This window comes from Hyperolius riggenbachi, unplaced genomic scaffold, assembly GCF_040937935.1.
Source record: "Hyperolius riggenbachi isolate aHypRig1 unplaced genomic scaffold, aHypRig1.pri scaffold_117, whole genome shotgun sequence".
NCBI classification, from domain to species: Eukaryota; Metazoa; Chordata; class Amphibia; order Anura; family Hyperoliidae; genus Hyperolius; species Hyperolius riggenbachi.
Genome location: NW_027152342.1, coordinates 623770 through 642351, shown reverse-complemented (window position 1 = coordinate 642351; position 18582 = coordinate 623770). Strand labels below are relative to the sequence as shown.

Here is an 18582-nt window from a genome sequence, read left to right as displayed (position 1 = left end):
GGCGCTCTCTTCCTGTCATCATGTGCGCCCGGCAGATGCGTCCCAGGCGCACACTGATTAATCAATGTGCGCCTGGGACGCATCTGCCGGGCGCACATGATGACAGGAAGAGGGCGCCAGCGCAGAGCCGGCCTAGCGTACTGCGTGAGGGTCACAGGGCGCCCTCACAGATGGATTACTATGCCGCCGCCACCGGAGGAATTACCAGGAACGGAGGGGGACGCAGCCACAAGGGAGGTGCGGTAAGAGACCACGCACCTCCCCATACACACAGCGCCCCGCCCCCAGCTAGGCCTTACTTTCGGGGTAGGTCTTACTTTAGGGGAAAGACGGTATATAAGCATGCTTTTCAAAAAGTACAAATCCTTAATCATGCTACTTTTTCTTTTTTACTTTCAAATTTTTTTATTGTTATTAATTTTCAAAATAAACGTTTGTACAGTATCTAGTATCAGAGTTACAAACAAGCGTATGACAAACTAATCAACATACATTCCCTTTAGATGGTACAGGAAATAGATATTAGCATAGGACATCTAATATACATTATATTTTCTTATAAACAGATCTGAAAAGAAGAAAAACAAAAAACAAAAAACAGAGAGCTTGGAATATCAGCAGAACAGGAATACTCTTTTAAGATATAATAATTTGCATAATTTGCATGAAGAATGCACAAGGAGAAGAGCCCGTGTGCAGTTACAGAGCAAGAGTCCGGCCGCTTTACGAATTGTAATAGCGTGTTGAGGCTATTTTTATGTATTCCGAGTTAGGATGCTTTTGCTCCTGTACCCTGTGTCAGGTTCCTTATTTAGCTCTTCTTTACGTTAGGTGGAGGTCCACATAGCGTTCTTCCACAGTTAGTATTGGTCCAACGTTCTTTTAATGTGGATTCCATAAGGTGATGACAACCAAGGAGACCAAATGGAAGAAAACTTTGAGGTGTCCTCGTTTGTTAGAGCCATTATGTATTCGTCCAACATATATAATTTACTTTTTGTACTACCTTTTCCCAGCTCAGATCCTTAGAGAGCCAATTCTGTGCTATATGTGATCTAGTGGCTACTAGTATCTTTGTGAATAGAGTGTTTTCTGGACGGGATAAATTAGGCAAGCCTGTATTCAGTAAAGCTGGCAAGGGGCTTAGGGTGGAAGGTTTGCTCCAGAACTTTTTTGTTAAGTAGAAGGTCTTGGACCAGAGTGATTGTACTACTGGGCAGCTCCACCAAGTGTGGAAGAGATCGCCCAGGGCTTGGCAAATCATGCTACTTTTTCTATCGAATTGATCATAATGATAGTATGGTTTATGCTAGGCCACCTTTTGCATGTAGTGTGGGTCATGGTCTAGAGGGTAAGACAGAAACCTACTACACACTGTGTCCTGGGTTCAAATCCCAGCTATGGTATGTAAGCATGCTTTTCAAAAAGTACAAATCATTAATCATGCTACTTTTTCTATCAAATTGATCATAATGATAGTATGGTTTAAGCTAGAGAGAGAGAGAGAGAGAGAGAGAGAGAGAGAGAGAGAGAGAGAGGCCAGGAGGCCGCAATAGCAGCATAGGGGGCGATATACAGGCTGGGAACGCGAACAATCACTCGCGTTCCCATGCCTGTCGGCCGGTGACGGCGAAACCGGAAGTCGTCGCCGGCGGGTGCAGAGGCATCGGAGCAGAGCTGCGAGGGCACCGATCGTCTGAGGCTGAGGTGAGCCCCAGGTGAGTTCATCTCATTTTTTTTTTTTTAGACTTTAGGTTCTCTTTAAGAGCAGCCAGGAGAGCTGCTCCAGTGTGACTCTCCGCTTTGAGGCAAGACATGTCTAAGACAGCGTGACACCGTCATACCTGGCATGCAGCATAGGCCCTGGGGTGCGGGGGCTGTGTAGCTGGAGAGGAGATCAAGGCACCAGCCAAGGAGGAGGATGATGACAGCGAAGAGGATGTAGCAGGTAGGGAGGAGGTGGCAGGGGGCCTGCCTGTAAGCCGTGGAGGTGTCAGAAGTCGGTCCGCTACGCAGCCACGTACTCCCTGCTTGCTGCCATCGGTCACCAGGTTGACCCAATGGGCTGTGTACATAATGTAGCGGCCCTGCCCATGCTTGGCAGACCAGGCATCCGTGGTCAGGTGGACCCTTGACCCAACGCTCTTCACAATAGATGACACCACTTGCCTCTCAACTGCACGGTACAGTTTGGGTATGGCCTTTTGTGAAAAATAATTGCGGCCTGGTATCTTCCACTGCGGTGTCCCAATGGCCACAAATTAATGGAAAGCCTCTGACTCCACCAGCTTGTATGGTAATAGCTGGCGAGCTAATAGTTCCGTCACGCCAGCTGTTAGACGCCGGGCAAGAGGGTGACTGGCAGACATTTGCTTCTTACGCTCAAATACTTCCTTCACGGACAGCTGGATACTGCTGTGGGCAGAGGAGAAGGAACCGCTCAAGGGCAGAGTCGGTGTGGAGGAGGGTGGCTGTGAAGGTGCAAGGGAGAAAGTGGCTGAAGAAGATGATGCACCTGAAGGAGGAAGAGGAGAAGGAGGGTGGCTTGTCTTTTGGGTGCTGCTTTGCTTCTTGCCATAGCTGTTTGTGCCTTTTCTCCAGGTGCCTTCGTAAGGCACTTGTCCCTACGTGAGAGTTGGCCTTTCCACGGCTCAATTTTTGCTGGCAGAGACAACAGATGGCTTTGCTCCGATCTGAGACACACATGTTAAAAAATTTCCAAACCGCTGAGCCCCCCTGGGGTGATGGGGCTACGGTGGCATCAGCAGCTGACGTTGAAGGGCATGTTGGCTGGCTGTCCATAGCTGGTGATACATGGTGCCGGACACTGCCCCCAGCTGTTTCTGAGGACGAGCTCCCTCTGCTTCTTTCATGGACTCGTCTCCTCCTACTCCTCTCTGACTCCCCCTCTGAACTGTCCCCCTGGTTATCTCCTCTATTGGGAACATACTTTGCATCGATATAATCGTCATCATAATCCTCCTGCCCAGCTTCGCTTTCCTCAGACACCTCCACAACTGCACCAACATCAGGTGCTTCATCATCCCCCTCCTCACATGTTACGTCCATACTATCGCCACCTAACTCAGACGTATGAGGTGGTGTACCTGCGCCTTCTTCTTGTTGTTGCAGTAGTGGCTGTGAATCAGTGATTTCACCACCACCAAATAACTCCTGCGAAGTGTCAAATGCAGCGGATGTGGTGCTTGTACTAGCGCTGGTGGCACTGGCTGCGGGAGATGAGGTGTACTGTGTTAAATACTCAAGCACGTCCTCACAATTTTGTAAAGTGATGGCACGTGCCTTCTTCTGAGCACTGTACTTTGGGCCAGGTCCGCACGAAATCACAGCAACACCACCTTGCACAGACCTGCCGGTGCCAGGTGGCCTTCCTCTTGGTTTGCCTCTACCTCTTCCTCTACCTGGTTTGTCCATTTTGTCCATCTCGGGGGGGGGGGGGGATGCTAGGTATATGCAGTGAGGTGGGTTCACTGAACAGTAAAGGTAGTTATATGCAGTGAGGTGGGTTCACTCAACACAAAAGGTAGTTAGATGCAGTGAGGTGGGTTCACTGAACAGTAAAGGTAGTTATATGCAGTGAGGTGGGTTCACTCAACAGTAAAGGTAGTTAGATGTAGTGAGGTGAGTTCACTCAACAGTAAAGGTAGCTAGATGCAGTGAGGTGGGTTCACTCAACACAACAGGTTGTTAGATGCAGTGAGGTGGGTTCACTGAACAGTAAAGGTAGTTATATGCAGTGAGGTGGGTTCACTGAACAATAAATATAGTTATATGCAGTGAGGTGGGTTCACTCAACAGTAAAGGTAGTTATATGCAGTGATCTGGGTTCACTCAACACAACAGGGAGGTAGATGCAGTGAGGTGGGTTCACTGAACAGTAAAGGTATTTAGATGCAGTGAGGTGGGTTCACTCAACACAAAGGTAGGTATATGCAGTGATGAGGTGGGTTAACTAAACACAACAGGTACTGGGTAAGGGGGTATATGCAGTACTGGGTAGTACAATGTCCAGCTCCCTGTCACACACACAGGTAGTCACTGAATGTGCTGGGCTGCTGGCAGTGGCACACACAGTATGAATTAGCAAGGCTGTGTATGCAACAAAAGTGTCAGTTTGACACACACACACAAAAAAAAACAAAGAACAGGATTAGCTCTGAAAAGAGCTGTTGAGGGGTGCTATAAAAGCAATAATAATCAGCCAGGAGCAAGCTAAGAAGCCAAGAGCCTGACTAATCTGTCCCTAGGAGAAAATGTCTGCAGCAGCTCGCCCTAGTCTGTCTATGTGCAGGCACACGAGTGAGTGTAATGGCCGCCGGAGCCTGCTGTAATGATCTGCTCTGCTGTCTGCACAGGCAGACAGCTTTTTGACCATGTTTTAGGTCTGAGTGCTGCAGGTCTCTGGAAAAGAGACCTGTCTTCACACTGCAAGTTTCAGAGTTGCTCTGCTGGTGAGAAATTAGCATCCACTTGTCATGCAAATTGCTTAGCTGCTTCCTTTAATGGCTTGCAGTATAAATACATTTTGCTCCCAGAATTCCCTGCTGGCCATACTGGTTTGTTCCTGCTAACTTACTTGGAGTCTCATCGTTTGCTAAGATTATCTTAGAGTATTCCTTGGGAGTGCACTAGGCATTCCTTCTAGCATAGTCAGGTTGTATTATCTGTATTGCCTTGTATTGTCTATCTGTTGCAATTGTCTTGTCGCCAGCAGCGGTCAACAGGAAATCGTTATGTCTCTTGGGATCGCATTCACCCTAGCGGTAGTGGCGGTGGTTCCTTCTGTCTGGGAGTGTAGGCCAGAGCTGCGGTTGCTACTGGTTACTCCTTTTGTCTGTCCATGGAAAATTGACTTCTTCGTAGTGGGAGGTACGAGTACTTAACAAGTTGCATGCAAGCTGTTATAGGAAACTAACATCCTCCAGTGGTAGACAGGTCATGTGTATGCTCAGTGTGTATTTTATCCCATAAGTGGGGCTTGCACTCTTTTACAGGTAGGCACTCATCTGTTTTTAAGTAGCGCTGTTCATTTCCTTGCTATGTACTAATTTAATTCATTTTTGGTCAGCCACTCCCACTTAACAGCCTAGCTTTTGGTGTATATGCAGAGCCTCTGTTTGGGTTCAAGGTGCGTTTTCAGTCTCTGGGGGAGGCTCAGCGCATCTCTGATCGGAGGCCATTCGGAGGCGGCCTGGTGATGCGCTGATCCCACTTTTTTTTTTAATTTTACTTGGTAGCGCGCCCAGGCTATGCATATGCATAGGTAGGATTTAGTTAGTGTTAGTTCCCCTCCCATGGAGGATTGACTTCTTCGCAGTGGGAGGGACGAGTACTTAACAAGTTGCATGCAAGCTGTTACTGGAAACCAACATCCTCCAGTGGTAGACAGGTTATGTGTATGCTCGGTGTGTATTTTATCCCACAAGTGGGGCTTGCACTCTTTTGCAGGTAGGCACTTATCTGTTTTTAAGTAGCGCTGTTCATTTGTTTGCTATGTACTAATTTAATTCATTTTTAGTCAGCTGCTCCCACTTAGCAGCCTTGCTTTTGGTGTATATGCAGAGCTTCTCTTTGGGTTCAAGGTGCGTTTGCAGTTTCTGGGGGGGCTCAGCGCACATCTGATTGTAGGCCATTCAGAGGCGGCCTGGTGATGCGCTGATCCACCTTTTGCGCAGTTTTCGATTTTATTTGGTAGGGCGCCCAGGCTATGCATATGCATAGGTAGGACTTAGTTAGTGTTAGGTCCCCTCCGATGGAGGATTGACTTCTTCGCAGTGGGAGGGACGAGTACTTAACAAGTTGCATGCAAGCTGTTATAGGAAACTAACATCCTCCAGTGGTAGACAGGTCATGTGTATGCTCAGTGTGTATTTTATCCCATAAGTGGGGCTTGCACTCTTTTGCAGGTAGGCACTCATCTGTTTTTAACCCTCCTGGCGGTTTGCAAAAAAATCGCCAGGGGGCAGCAAATCTTTTTTTTTAAATTTTTTTTTTTTTTTTTCATGTAGCGAGACAAAGTCTCGCTACATGATAGCCGCTGCTCAGCGGCATCCCCCCAGCCCCTCCGATCGCCGCCGGCGATCGGAGATCCGGAGATCCCGTTCAAAGAACGGGATCTCCTGGAGGGCTTCCCCCGTCGCCATGGCGACGGGCGGGATGACGTCACCGACGTCATCGACGTCGTGACGTCAGAGGGGACTCCGATCTGCCCCATAGCGCTGCCTGGCACTGATTGGCCAGGCAGCGCACGGGGTCTGGGGGGGGGGGGCGGCCGCGGCGAGAGGAATTGCGGCGGATCGGCGGGTAGCGGCGGCGATCGGGCACTGCACGCAGCTAGCAAAGTGCTAGCTGCGTGCAGCAAAAAAAAAATTATGCAAATCGGCCCAGCGGGGCCTGAGCGGTGCCTTCCGGCGGCATAGCCCGAACTCAGTTCGGGCTTACCGCCAGGAAGGTTAAGTAGCGCTGTTCATTTCCTTGTTATGTACTAATTTAATTCATTTTTGGTCAGCCACTCCCACTTAACAGCTTTGCTTTTGGTGTATATGCAGAGCCTCTGTTTGGGTTCAATGTGCGTTTGCAGTCTTGACTTCTTCGCAGTGGGAGGGACGAGTACTTAACAAGTTGCATGCAAGCTGTTATAGGAAACTAACATCCTCCAGTGGTAGCTAGGTCATGTGTATGCTCAGTGTGTATTTTATCCCATAAGTGGGGCTTGCACTCTTTTGCAGGTAGGCACTCATCTGTTTTTAAGTAGAGCTGTTCATTTCCTTGCTATGTAGTAACTAGGAAAAGAGCAACCAACTCCACTCCCCGCTGCATCCCTGATATACACAAAAATTACATGGGTAACTAGATAGTGAGTAGCCAATCATCATTGGCACTCACATATACTGTATGTGTCCATGGTAACAGCCAATAACCAGCTAAAAGGGATAGTCATACCTATCAGGCCATAATGTGGGATTAACTGGGAGTCAACAGATGCACATCCATCTAAAAAAAAACACAAAAACAAACATAATGAAAAATGTCAGGTCACATGTCAAAGTAAATCATCTCTACTGCTTTGCTCTTTTCTGCCTGAATTCCTAAGATTGCTGCATCTCTTTTAATTCCTGGTGTGTGTAATGACAGCCAACATCTGCTGTCAACTGATTATCCTGTACTCTGTTTGATGAATGGGGACATACAAACTGCTGTGAGAAGAAAAATATATGGGCTGAAGTAACGGAACTCTTGAGTTCAGTGACTTTATTCATGGATACATTCATGTCACAGGAATTATCAGCCCTGCTAACTTTCCTCTCCTCCTCACTACTGTCAGTTAGTTTATTCCTGGTCAGTGCTGTTAAAGACCTGAGGCCTGCTAAATTTATGGTTTGTTTGTTTTTTTCATAGGGAATGACAGCAGCATTTTCTGTGCCACAGTGTAATTATTTCCTGACTCATTTTAGTTGAGCATTACACTGTGTTTCAAAAGCAGGACGTTTTGAAACAGGAGGACAACTGTATTAAATGTATTTGTAATTGGAAAACAAGCTATGTATCTCCTTCCAATACTGTCATGATCGCTGCTGCAGCAGGTATTGCTGGAAGTAGTAGTGCTGCAGCTCAGGCAGTTCTGATCTCTTTCCATGCAAGCTGCATAGCTTTGTCTGCCTTTCCCTGCTGTCAGCTTGTGACTGATTATCATTCACCTGTGTGGGAATCTGCATGTCTGCTCCCATTGGATGACCTCAGTATAAAGATCTGCTTCCTGCAGGACTCCTCGGGTTTTCATAGCTTCAGTTTAAGCCTGTCTTGCTGTTGCTTCAGCCCCCGATCGTGTTTCTTGTTCTAAAGATACTTTGCTGGTCTTTGCATCATATATTGGTTCATTGCCAATAAATATGCATACCAGCACGTTTATTATTTTCCTTGTATTCGTGTTACGTTGATACATCAGTGACGCTGATATATACGTACACGAACTGTTTATATCCTGTGTGCAGTTAGTCAGCTTTCCAGCACGTTTTGGTAGTTTGCGCGTATCGTGATCACCCGTGCTGAGCTAGTTATCCTGTTCCTGTTTGTGGATTGCGTTCATCTCTGCGAGGAGATAACAAATCCTTCTGAATCCTGTCCTGTTACCGTTTGTGGATTGCGTTCATCTCTGCGAAGAGATAGCGAATCCTTCTGAGTCCTGTTCCCTGTATCGTTCCAGTCCTAAGTCAGTGTTCCTGCTTATGTCATATATCGGTTCATTGCCGATATATACATATGTTAGTCAGACGTTACAAATAGTTTCATTGATAGCTGTAATTGTAATACGCTAGGAAAACATACTTATTGTATATTTGTCTGTGTTACGTTTATCTATCTTGATCCTGCTATTTCCTGACTATCCTGTCCTGTCTTTGTGAGGCACGCCATCGCTGCAAATGCATTGGCTGCCTCATTCCAGTCTGTCTTGTTGTGGACGCTTGCTGTCACTAAGTAGCGGCTAGCTAGCAAGCGTTCATTCTGTCTACCTGTCCTGATCTCCTCAGTTCTGGTTTAAGCGCTCAGCGCTACTTTGCGCTGAGACGTTATAGCGAAAGTATTGTTTGTGGCTGTCGGATCTGCACCGGCTCTGTGCACCACAATCTCCTATTGGAGTCAGTCCTCCCCTCCACTATACTAGGGATAGCCTGTTTCCGTGTGCTAGTGTGTGTACCTCCTCCACGTCAGCTCATGCGTTGCATGCTGACTGTGGAGAATACACCACCAAGCCTTACAAATACAGAATGTTTATCTAGCTGTGTGCTCTAATATATACTGTATGTATGTAGAACTTGGAAGTCGCTATATAGTGTAGTGTACCACAGAAAAATCCCATTTTACCGAGTTTTAAAAACATTTTTTCTTTGAATTTTTTTTTTAAATCTATTTTCTCAAAAACGACAAGGTCTTTTTGAAAAAAAAAGTTTGACGTGTTCCCATTTTAGGGTCCTTCATAATGGCGAGTCATTTGTAAGTCGGATGTTTGTAAGTTGGGGACTACCTGTATATACATTTATTTGTAGAAATAGAAAAAAATAATCCTTTGTTGGTCACAAAGAATCCCCTATTGATTATGCCCAATTCAACTGTATTTTGAAATTGTTGATAAAGCTTGTACAGTTAATGTGCTCCTTTAGTGTCCTGGGGCTCCATCGTTTTTCTTTTGGCTATCTAAAGATTTTTTATGGTAACTAATGGTTCACTGATGGTTCTTCTTACCTTTTATCACCCGTTTCAGATCATCCATTTTCTTTCTTAGAGTGGAATGTCTTTGATGTCCACTGACTGTATCAAGTGGAGCAGAATTAAGGTAAGTTTTCTCTTCTGAGCTGAACAGAAAGAGTCCTTCAGCCTTAGTTCTTATACTTGGTTGGCTGAAAAGGATCCCAGACTTCACACTATCACTGCTGTCATCCAGATCATCAATTACAACTACAACATTTTTCTGACCTAACAGAGAAAGGCAAAACAAATGTAATCATATTAATTATTTATTAATATTACATCATTTACTGCACTATATAAAATAATACAGAGTGTGTGTGTGTAATCCAGACAATTGAAAAGAAGGATCTGCACTCAGTCTTGATGGGAACAATATCAGGTTTTTATTGTTCCAGCACATTCATCATAACAGCATCTGCCATCACAGCCGATGCTCTTGAGTATTTTCTTGCTGCTGGTGGTTTAAAATGTATTTGTCAGGCCTACAGAACTCACCACCGCCGCGGAGATCAGCGGCGCCTCAGCGACTTCCGGGTCACCCGGCAACAGTGTAAGTGGTGACGTCAGCGGCCTGTCAGCTGGTAGCTCACAGGGAGAGAAAGAGGGTGGATGCATGCGCTGTTTGCGTCGCACCACTTATGCCCTGAGGATGCATGTCAGCTGACAGCTGGTCAGCTGACACGCAGGGCTCCACCTCCGGATTGGCTAGTGGTTGGGGGTGCGCTGTCCTGCTTACACAGCCTTCTTAAGCAACATTCAGTTACTTGCTCACTGTCTGTTGTAGCTAACACTTCACAGTGAAGGCTTCAGACCTTAGTCAGATCCATGTGTGCTTTGAACCGGCAGGACCCCAGGGATTTCACACTAGCTCAGGAATAAACATATTATTGTGATTGTATTATTTGACCTCTGCCTTGCCTCTTACTACTCTTTTGCCTAACGATTCTGTACCTTTGCCTATCTGATCTGTTGCCGACCCTTGCTTGAACACTTACTATTTTTTTGCCTAACGATTCTGTACCTTTGCTCATCTGATCTGTTGCCGACCTCTGCTTGTATACTGACACTGATTTTGCCTTACGTTTTTGTACCTTACCTGTCAGATCTGTTACCGACCCGATTGTTGACCAATCTATTAGTACCGAGACAGTACTGCCTTCTACTGTCTGCAGGCAATTTCTTTTTGGGATTCCCTGATATCTGTCTGTCTGCTCGTGCTCTCACTTACACTAGCAGATCGTTACAGTATTTTATTGACAAGTTGTGAAAATATCACCTAGGAGGAAACTCAGGAGAAAAAGTGAATTGCATTTGGGTCCTGGTTTCCGTTGAGTAGTACCTGAGAATTAGTGAAGAGAAATATGGAGGAGAAAGAGTGTGGAGAACTTTGTAGGTGTATAGGTTACAGATCTCTCTCTCTGTTGTAGCAGCAGTCTTAGCCTCTCTCTGTAATGGAAGTGGTTGCAGTCTGTCTTTGCAACAGCCACAGCAACACCCTCTGTTTGTTCTAATCTACCCTGGATGTGCCAATTTTAACCTCTTGAGGACCATAGGCTTACACCCCCCCTAGTCACCAGGCTATTTTTTACAATTCAGCACACTGCAGCTTTAACAGTTTACTGCTCAGCCATGCAACTTAGCAGTCAAATGCTAAATGCAACAGAGCTTTCTGTTGGTGGGATCTGATTGCTGCTGCAATATTTTTTTGTATTAATTTAAAAAGTATTCTTTTTATGAAATGATGCTATTTTTTTATTTTCTTCCCCCAGCCCCCCCTCCCTCCCTCCAAGAACCAGCACTATGATCACCTCTCATAGGCATCAGTCTATGAGAGTGATCTGATTGTGAGCCACTCAAGGGGACAGCCAAGTGACAGGGCTGTCCCCAGCACAGCCCTGTGCTAGATCACAGCGTTGTACAAAAGAAAATGACTGTGTTTTTTTCTCCTAACAGACTACCAGCTCGGATCACGGCTGGCAGGCTGCTAACGCAGCGGGGCTCCGTATCTCAGCAGGGATGCACACGCATCCATGCACTCATTCCATGATTATCTCTGCCCACCGCTCTTGACACCAATCGGCATTAGGCAGTTCTGGGGGAGCAACTCTACGACAGCTCATCGGTGTTAGGCGGCAGGCATGGTCGGAAGAGCCCATTTCCGTTTCCGGGACAATTCCGCATACCGTCATATCGCTACCGTTTCATTCCGACGGTATTCCGGACCTTTTCCGCGGAATTCCGACCTATACGGGATTCTGTCGGAAAAATCTCTCTCTCCCTCTCCTCCTCCTCCATCCTCCTATATCATCAAGTAGGGAATTACAGATTTTCAAAACAGCTTATATACCATAGCTGGGATTTGAACCCAGGATGCAGCGAGTAGTAGGTATCTGTCTTACCCTCTAGACCATGAACCACACTACATGCTAAAGGTGGCCTAGCATAAACCATACTACCATTATGATCAATTCAATAGAAAAAGTAGCATGAATAAGGATTTGTACTTTTTGAAAAGCATGCTTATATACCATAGCTGCAATTTGAACCCAGGATGCAGTGTGTAGTAGGTATTAGTGTTGGGCGAACAGTGTTCGCCACTGTTCGGGTTCTGCAGAACATCACCCTGTTCGGGTGATGTTCGAGTTCGGCCGAACACCTGACGGTGCTCGGCCAAACCGTTCGGCCATATGGCCGAACTAAGAGCGCATGGCCGAACGTTCCCCGAACGTTCGGCTAGCGCTGTGATTGGCCGAACGGGTCACGTGGTTCGGACCCGAACGCGCTCTGATTGGCCGAACTGTCACGTGGTTCGGGTAAATAAATACCCGAACCACGTCATATCTCCGCCATTTGTCTGTGGGTTTAGCTTTGGGTAGGCAGGCAGGGTAGTTCGCGCTCCAGCCACGCTAGCCAGGGTCCCCCCCAGTCATTGTGTGTCACTGCTGGGAACAGTAGTACACCGCTCGTTCAGCCACACTATATAGCATTCTGTGTACTGTTCTGTGTCTGCTGGGAACAGTAGTACACCGCTCGTTCAGCCACACTATATAGCATTCTGTGTACTGTTCTGTGTCTGCTGGGAACAGTAGTACACCGCTCGTTCAGCCACACTATATAGCATTCTGTGTACTGTTCTGTGTCTGCTGGGAACAGTAGTACACCGCTCGTTCAGCCACACTATATAGCATTCTGTGTACTGTTCTGTGTCTGCTGGGAACAGTAGTACACCGCTCGTTCAGCCACACTATATAGCATTCTGTGTACTGTTCTGTGTCTGCTGGGAATAGTGGTACACCGCTCGTTCAGCCACACTATATAGCATTCTGTGTACTGTTCTGTGTCTGCTGGGAACAGTGGTACACCGCTCGTTCAGCCACACTATATAGCATTCTGTGTACTGTTCTGTGTCTGCTGGGAACAGTAGTACACCGCTCGTTCAGCCACACTATATAGCATTCTGTGTACTGTTCTGTGTCTGCTGGGAACAGTAGTACACCGCTCGTTCAGCCACACTATATAGCATTCTGTGTACTGTTCTGTGTCTGCTGGGAACAGTAGTACACCGCTCGTTCAGCCACACTATATAGCATTCTGTGTACTGTTCTGTGTCTGCTGGGAATAGTGGTACACCGCTCGTTCAGCCACACTATATAGCATTCTGTGTACTGTTCTGTGTCTGCTGGGAATAGTGGTACACCGCTCGTTCGCCACTGTATAGCATTGTGCTCTGTGTCGCTGCTGGGAATAGTGGTACACCGCTCACCCGTCACTGTATAGCATTGTGCTCTGTGTCGCTGCTGGGAATAGTGGTACACCGCTCACCCGTCACTGTATAGCATTGTGCTCTGTGTCGCTGCTGGGAATAGTGGTACACCGCTCACCCGTCACTGTATAGCATTGTGCTCTGTGTCGCTGCTGGGAATAGTGGTACTGTATAGCATTTCTGTACTGCCACTGTACTGCTGCCAGTCAGCGTGTACTGTAAGGATAAGTGAAATGAGGAAGAAATCCGGTGAAAGAGGGAGGGGCAAGGGAAGAGGTGTTTCCCCTGACGGTTCACGTACAGGCCACAGGGGAGCACCCAAGAAAACCCACTCAATACCGCCCATGTTGTCCAGGACAACAACCCTCACAAATCCAAAAGAACAGGACCAGATAATTACTTGGATGACCTCTCAAGCGTCCAGCAGTGGGTTAAGCAGCACCAGCACATCACGCACGAGGTCCGAGTCCTCAGCCAGTTACAAGGAGCCAGTGGGCACAAAGCTGACACAACCGGCAGCGACACCACGCACACAACTGCCAGATAACCAGTCCGATGAATTACCTCAGGACACAATGGGGTATTTGCAGGAGCTATTCCCAGCCCAACAAACTTCCACCTTTCAAAGGTCAATGGAGGAACAGCCAGAAATGTTGTGCCTGGATTCACAACCGTTAACTGTGGGAAATGCACCGCGCACTGAAATACAAGGCGAGTCCGAAGAGGACTCGGAAACCCAAATCCCAGAGCAATTTGGGCAGGAGGGGTTGCAATTGCAGGAGGTCGGCCGACAAGATCTGGAAGACGACGTTGGAGTGTGCTGCGCAGAGGTTGTTGTGGGGAGCTCTACTCCACGGCGGTGGCCCACAATGACATATGACGAGTTTGAGGAGATGGAAGAGGAGGGTATGGACAATGTGGACAGAGACCCAGATTTTGTTTGTGAACGAGAACATCGCCGTCGTAGCAGCAGCACAGATGAGTCTGTTGAAGAACACACTGCTGCACGAGTTCGCCTTGTGCCACAAGGTAGGCGGCGCGCAATTTCAGGCACCACAAGCGTGGAAGTTCAAGTGAGAGGCAAAAGAGGAGCAAACAGAAATCGCCAGCAAGGAGGCAGGTGCTCCAAAGTCTGGGCTTTCTTTGAAGACTGCACTGAGGATGTTACCATGGCGATTTGCAAGGTGTGCAAGACCCGCCTGAGCAGGGGGAAAAATATTAACAACCTCTCCACCACCAGCATGAGCCGTCACATGCTATCCAAACATCCCACTCTTTGGGCAAACGCGTCAGGACAGGGTACCAGAAACAACACTGCCTCCCTTGGGTTCACCAGACTCACCACCAGACCCGCCTCAGCAGCAGCAGTAGCCCAGCCATTGCGTGGTTCACAACATTCACAAACATCAGACGACGCTGACACTGTCACTTTCCGGAGTAGTGCTCTTGAGGTCTCCCAGTGTTCATCAAACACAACAACCAACAGCCCTTCCGTGTGCAGCGCTACGGTTCAGTTGTCTGTGTCGGAGATGTTTGAGCGCAAGAGGAAATTGCCAGCAAATGACCCCCGGGCCGTGGCAGTAACAGCCAGCATAGCCAAGCTTCTGGCCTGCGAAATGCTGCCATATCGATTGGTGGAGACAAACAGCTTCAAGGGCATGATGTCAGTGGCCATCCCACGTTACGTGGTTCCCAGCCGCTACCACTTTGCACGCTCTGCAGTGCCTGAGTTGCATGAGCACGTGGTCAGCAAAATAACCCGAAGCTTGAAGAATGCCGTTGCCTGCAAGGTTCACCTCACCACAGACACCTGGACGAGTGCGTTCGGCCAGGGTCGATACATCTCCCTTACCGCGCACTGGGTGAACCTTGTGGAGCCTGGCAGCGATTCCTCACCTGCTACGGCACGGGTGTTGCCCACGCCACAAACAGCTGCACCGCCGTCCCTCCCACTGGATAACAGCAGCACCTACCTCTCTGACTCCTTCTCCTCCAACGCATCTCAAAGCTGTACCTCATCCGGAAACGCTAACCCAGCAGCAGTAGGATCGTGGAAGCAGTGCAGCACAGCTGTTGGCATGCGTCAGCAAGCGTTGCTGAAGCTAATCTGCCTTGGGGATAAGCAGCACACAGGGGAGGAAATTTGGAGGGGAATAAAGGAACAGACGGATTTGTGGCTGGCACCGCTGGACCTGAAACCGGGCATGGTTGTGTGTGATAATGGGAGTAATCTCATTCGCGCTTTAAGGTTGGCTAAGCTGACACACATCCCTTGCCTGGCGCACGTGATGAACCTAGTAGTTCAGCGGTTCCTGAGGACATACCCAGGCGTGCCCGATCTGCTGTTGAAGGTGCGTCGAGTGTCCAAACATTGTAGAAATTCCAGTACTGCTTCGGGGGCACTCGCCAAGATGCAGGAGCGCTTCAATCTCCCCCACCATCGCTTGCTGTGTGATGTCCCTACGCGCTGGAATTCTACGCTGCACATGCTAGCCCGCTTTTGCGAGCAGAAGAGTGCAGTGGTCCAGTACATGACGGCGCAGTACCGAGGCGCATCCGGCCAGCTGCCAAGCTTCTGTGGATCCGATTGGGCCAACATGTTGGACCTCTGCCAAGTCCTCCAAAATTTTGAGCAATCCACGTTGCTTGTGAGCAGTGACAACTCTTCAGTCAGCATTACCATACCACTGCTGTGTTTACTGAAGAGGTCGATGTTAAAAATCAAGGAAACAGCTGTCATGATGCAACTGGGGGAATCTGAAGGAGAAAACGATCAGCGTGATGGTACCAACATCAGGCCATCCGCCTCAGGGAACGCTGGCCCCAGCAGCTATGACGAAGAAGAGGAGGAGGAACAGCTGGAGTTGGAGCAGGAATTTCATGCCACCACTGACGAAGGCCAGAGCGGTGCACGTTGGACTTCCACAATTCAACGCGAATGGTCAGCAGAAGCAGACCAGGAGGAAGGTGACGACTATGATGCATCACAACAACTATCACAACGCTCACAAGAGGATGATGAGGATTCTGGTAGGACTCTGGCACACATGGCTCAATTCATGCTAGACTGCATTGAACGTGACCCACGCATTGTGCGCATTCTGGACAACACCAATTACTGGGTTTATACCCTTCTGGATCCACGGTACAAACACAATGTTCCAAAACTGCTTGAAGAAAGAGTCAGACAGGTCAAAATGGAAGAATACCAGCAGGCCCTTGTGGAGACTTTAGAGAGGAGATTGACATCCTCCCCCTCCTCTAGCCAGTTGTACGCAGACAGACTGACTTCCGCAAACCCAGGACGACCAGGAGGGCAGCAAACAACGCAAGCCGCAGCTAGTACCCAAAAGGGAATGGTATCGGCAGTGTCCTTGGAGTGGGAAAATTTTCTGACACCCATGCAGCCGCAGCCCACTGAACAGCAAGCGTGCAGATCCACCTCCAACACCGATCGCCTGGAGAAGATGGTCAAGGACTACATGTCAGATGGCGTAGCTGTGTCGAACCATCCATCTGCACCCTTCAACTATTGGGTATCGAAGCTAGACACCTGGCACGAACCGGCAATGTACGCAATAGAGGTGCTGGCTTGCCCGGCAGCCAGCGTTATGTCGGAACGCTGTTTCAGTGCTGCCGGAGGCATCGTCACAGATCGGCGTATCCGCCTCTCTACAGAAAATGCAGACCGTCTGACTCAAATTAAAATGAATCAATCCTGGATTGGAAATGACTACGCAACACTCCAGGACCCCAACCAAGTAACATGACCAATGAACATCTGGGATGGTGTTGCGTTTCCGGGCCCTGTTTATTGAACCTCTCATCTGTATTACATTTATGACTGCATGGCGGCAAAAAGCATTGCTGCTATATCCGCACGCTTTTTGTCCACATGCAAGGCCTGGGTTGTTGTGTCTCACAAAGCGTGGCCTTCTCCTCCTGCGCCTGCTCCTGTTCCATCACGTCTGCTGCTGCTGGGTTAGCGTTGCCGCGTGGTCCCTGTTTATTGAACCACTTATCTTTATTACATTTATGACTGCATGGCGGTACAAAGCATGCTATCCGCACGCTTCTTGCCCTCATGCAAGGCCTGGGTTGTTGTGTCTCACGAAGCGTGGCCTTCTCCTCCTGCGCCTGCTCCTGTTCCATCACGTCTGCTGCTGCTGGGTTAGCGTTGCCGCGTGGTCCCTGTTTATTGAACCACTTATCTTTATTACATTTATGACTGCATGGCGGTACAAAGCATGCTATCCGCACGCTTCTTGCCCTCATGCAAGGCCTGGGTTGTTGTGTCTCACAAAGCGTGGCCTTCTCCTCCTGCGCCTCCTCCTGTTCCATCACGTCTGCTGCTGCTGGGTTAGCGTTGCCGCGTGGTCCCTGTTTATTGAACCACTTATCTTTATTACATTTATGACTGCATGGCGGTACAAAGCATGCTATCCGCACGCTTCTTGCCCTCATGCAAGGCCTGGGTTGTTGTGTCTCACAAAGCGTGGCCTTCTCCTCCTGCGCCTGCTCCTGTTCCATCACGTCTGCTGCTGCTGGGTTAGCGTTGCCGCGTGGTCCCTGTTTATTGAACCACTTATCTTTATTACATTTATGACTGCATGGCGGTACAAAGCATGCTATCCGCACGCTTCTTGCCCTCATGCAAGGCCTGGGTTTTTGTGTCTCACAAAGCGTGGCCTTCTCCTCCTCCTGCGCCACCCTCCTCCTGTTCCATCACGTGTGCTGCTGCTGGGTTAGCGTCCCTTTTCCTGGAACCTCTTATATGTATTACATTTATGACTGCATGCCGACAAAAAACATGTTACCTGTGCAAAGAAAACAGACATTTCCCGCATTTAAAAGACAGTTTTCCCTTTGAAACTTTAAAATCGATTTTCTCAAAAACTATAAGCTCTTTTTGCTAATTTTTTTTCCTCTTGTACCCACTCCCAAGGTGCACATACCCTGTAAATTTGGGGTATGTAGCATGTAAGGAGGCTTTACAAACCACAAAAGTTCGGGTCCCCATTGACTTCCATTATGTTCGGAGTTCGGGTCGAACACCCGAACATCGCGGCCATGTTCGGCCTGTTCGGCCCGAACCCGAACATCTAGATGTTCGCCCAACACTAGTAGGTATCTGTCTTACCCTCTAGACTATGAACCACACTACATGGTAGTAGGTATCTGTCTTACCCCCTAGACCATCAACCACACTCAGGGCCGGGCCGAGGCAGAGGCTGGAGAGGCTCCAGCCTCAGGGCACAGTGTAGGAGGGGGGTGCACAATTCATTCAGCTGCCATTCCCAATTGTATTTGAAGCAGAAAGAAATAAGAAAAGGTGATACATGGCAGTGACTGCAAGCCAGATAAGTAGAGATTAAGGTGTTGGGGGGGTTGGGGGCCCTGGGGCACCTCTTAGTGTAATAGCAATCAGTGTGTGACGGCTGGGGTGGGAGGGATGGGGGGGCGCACTTTGCTGTCTCAGCCTTGGGTGTTGAAGGACCTCGTCCCACCTCTACATGCTAAAGCTGGCGTAGCATGTACCATACTACCATTAT

The 18582-nt window shown here is 48.4% G+C and overlaps 1 protein-coding gene across 2 annotated transcripts in view; it reads right to left on the bottom strand.

The window, feature by feature from the left end:
- Positions 1-18582, bottom strand: part of LOC137543608 (uncharacterized) — an 89921-nt gene that overhangs the window by 39629 nt on the left and 31710 nt on the right. For both annotated transcript variants that reach the window (XM_068264711.1, XM_068264712.1), the window contains exons 3-4: positions 9262-9492; positions 6964-7014 (exon numbers count right to left, since the gene is read on the bottom strand). In XM_068264711.1, coding sequence (XP_068120812.1) covers positions 6964-7014; positions 9262-9492 — 282 coding nt within the window. The remainder of the gene's footprint in view (positions 1-6963; positions 7015-9261; positions 9493-18582) is intronic.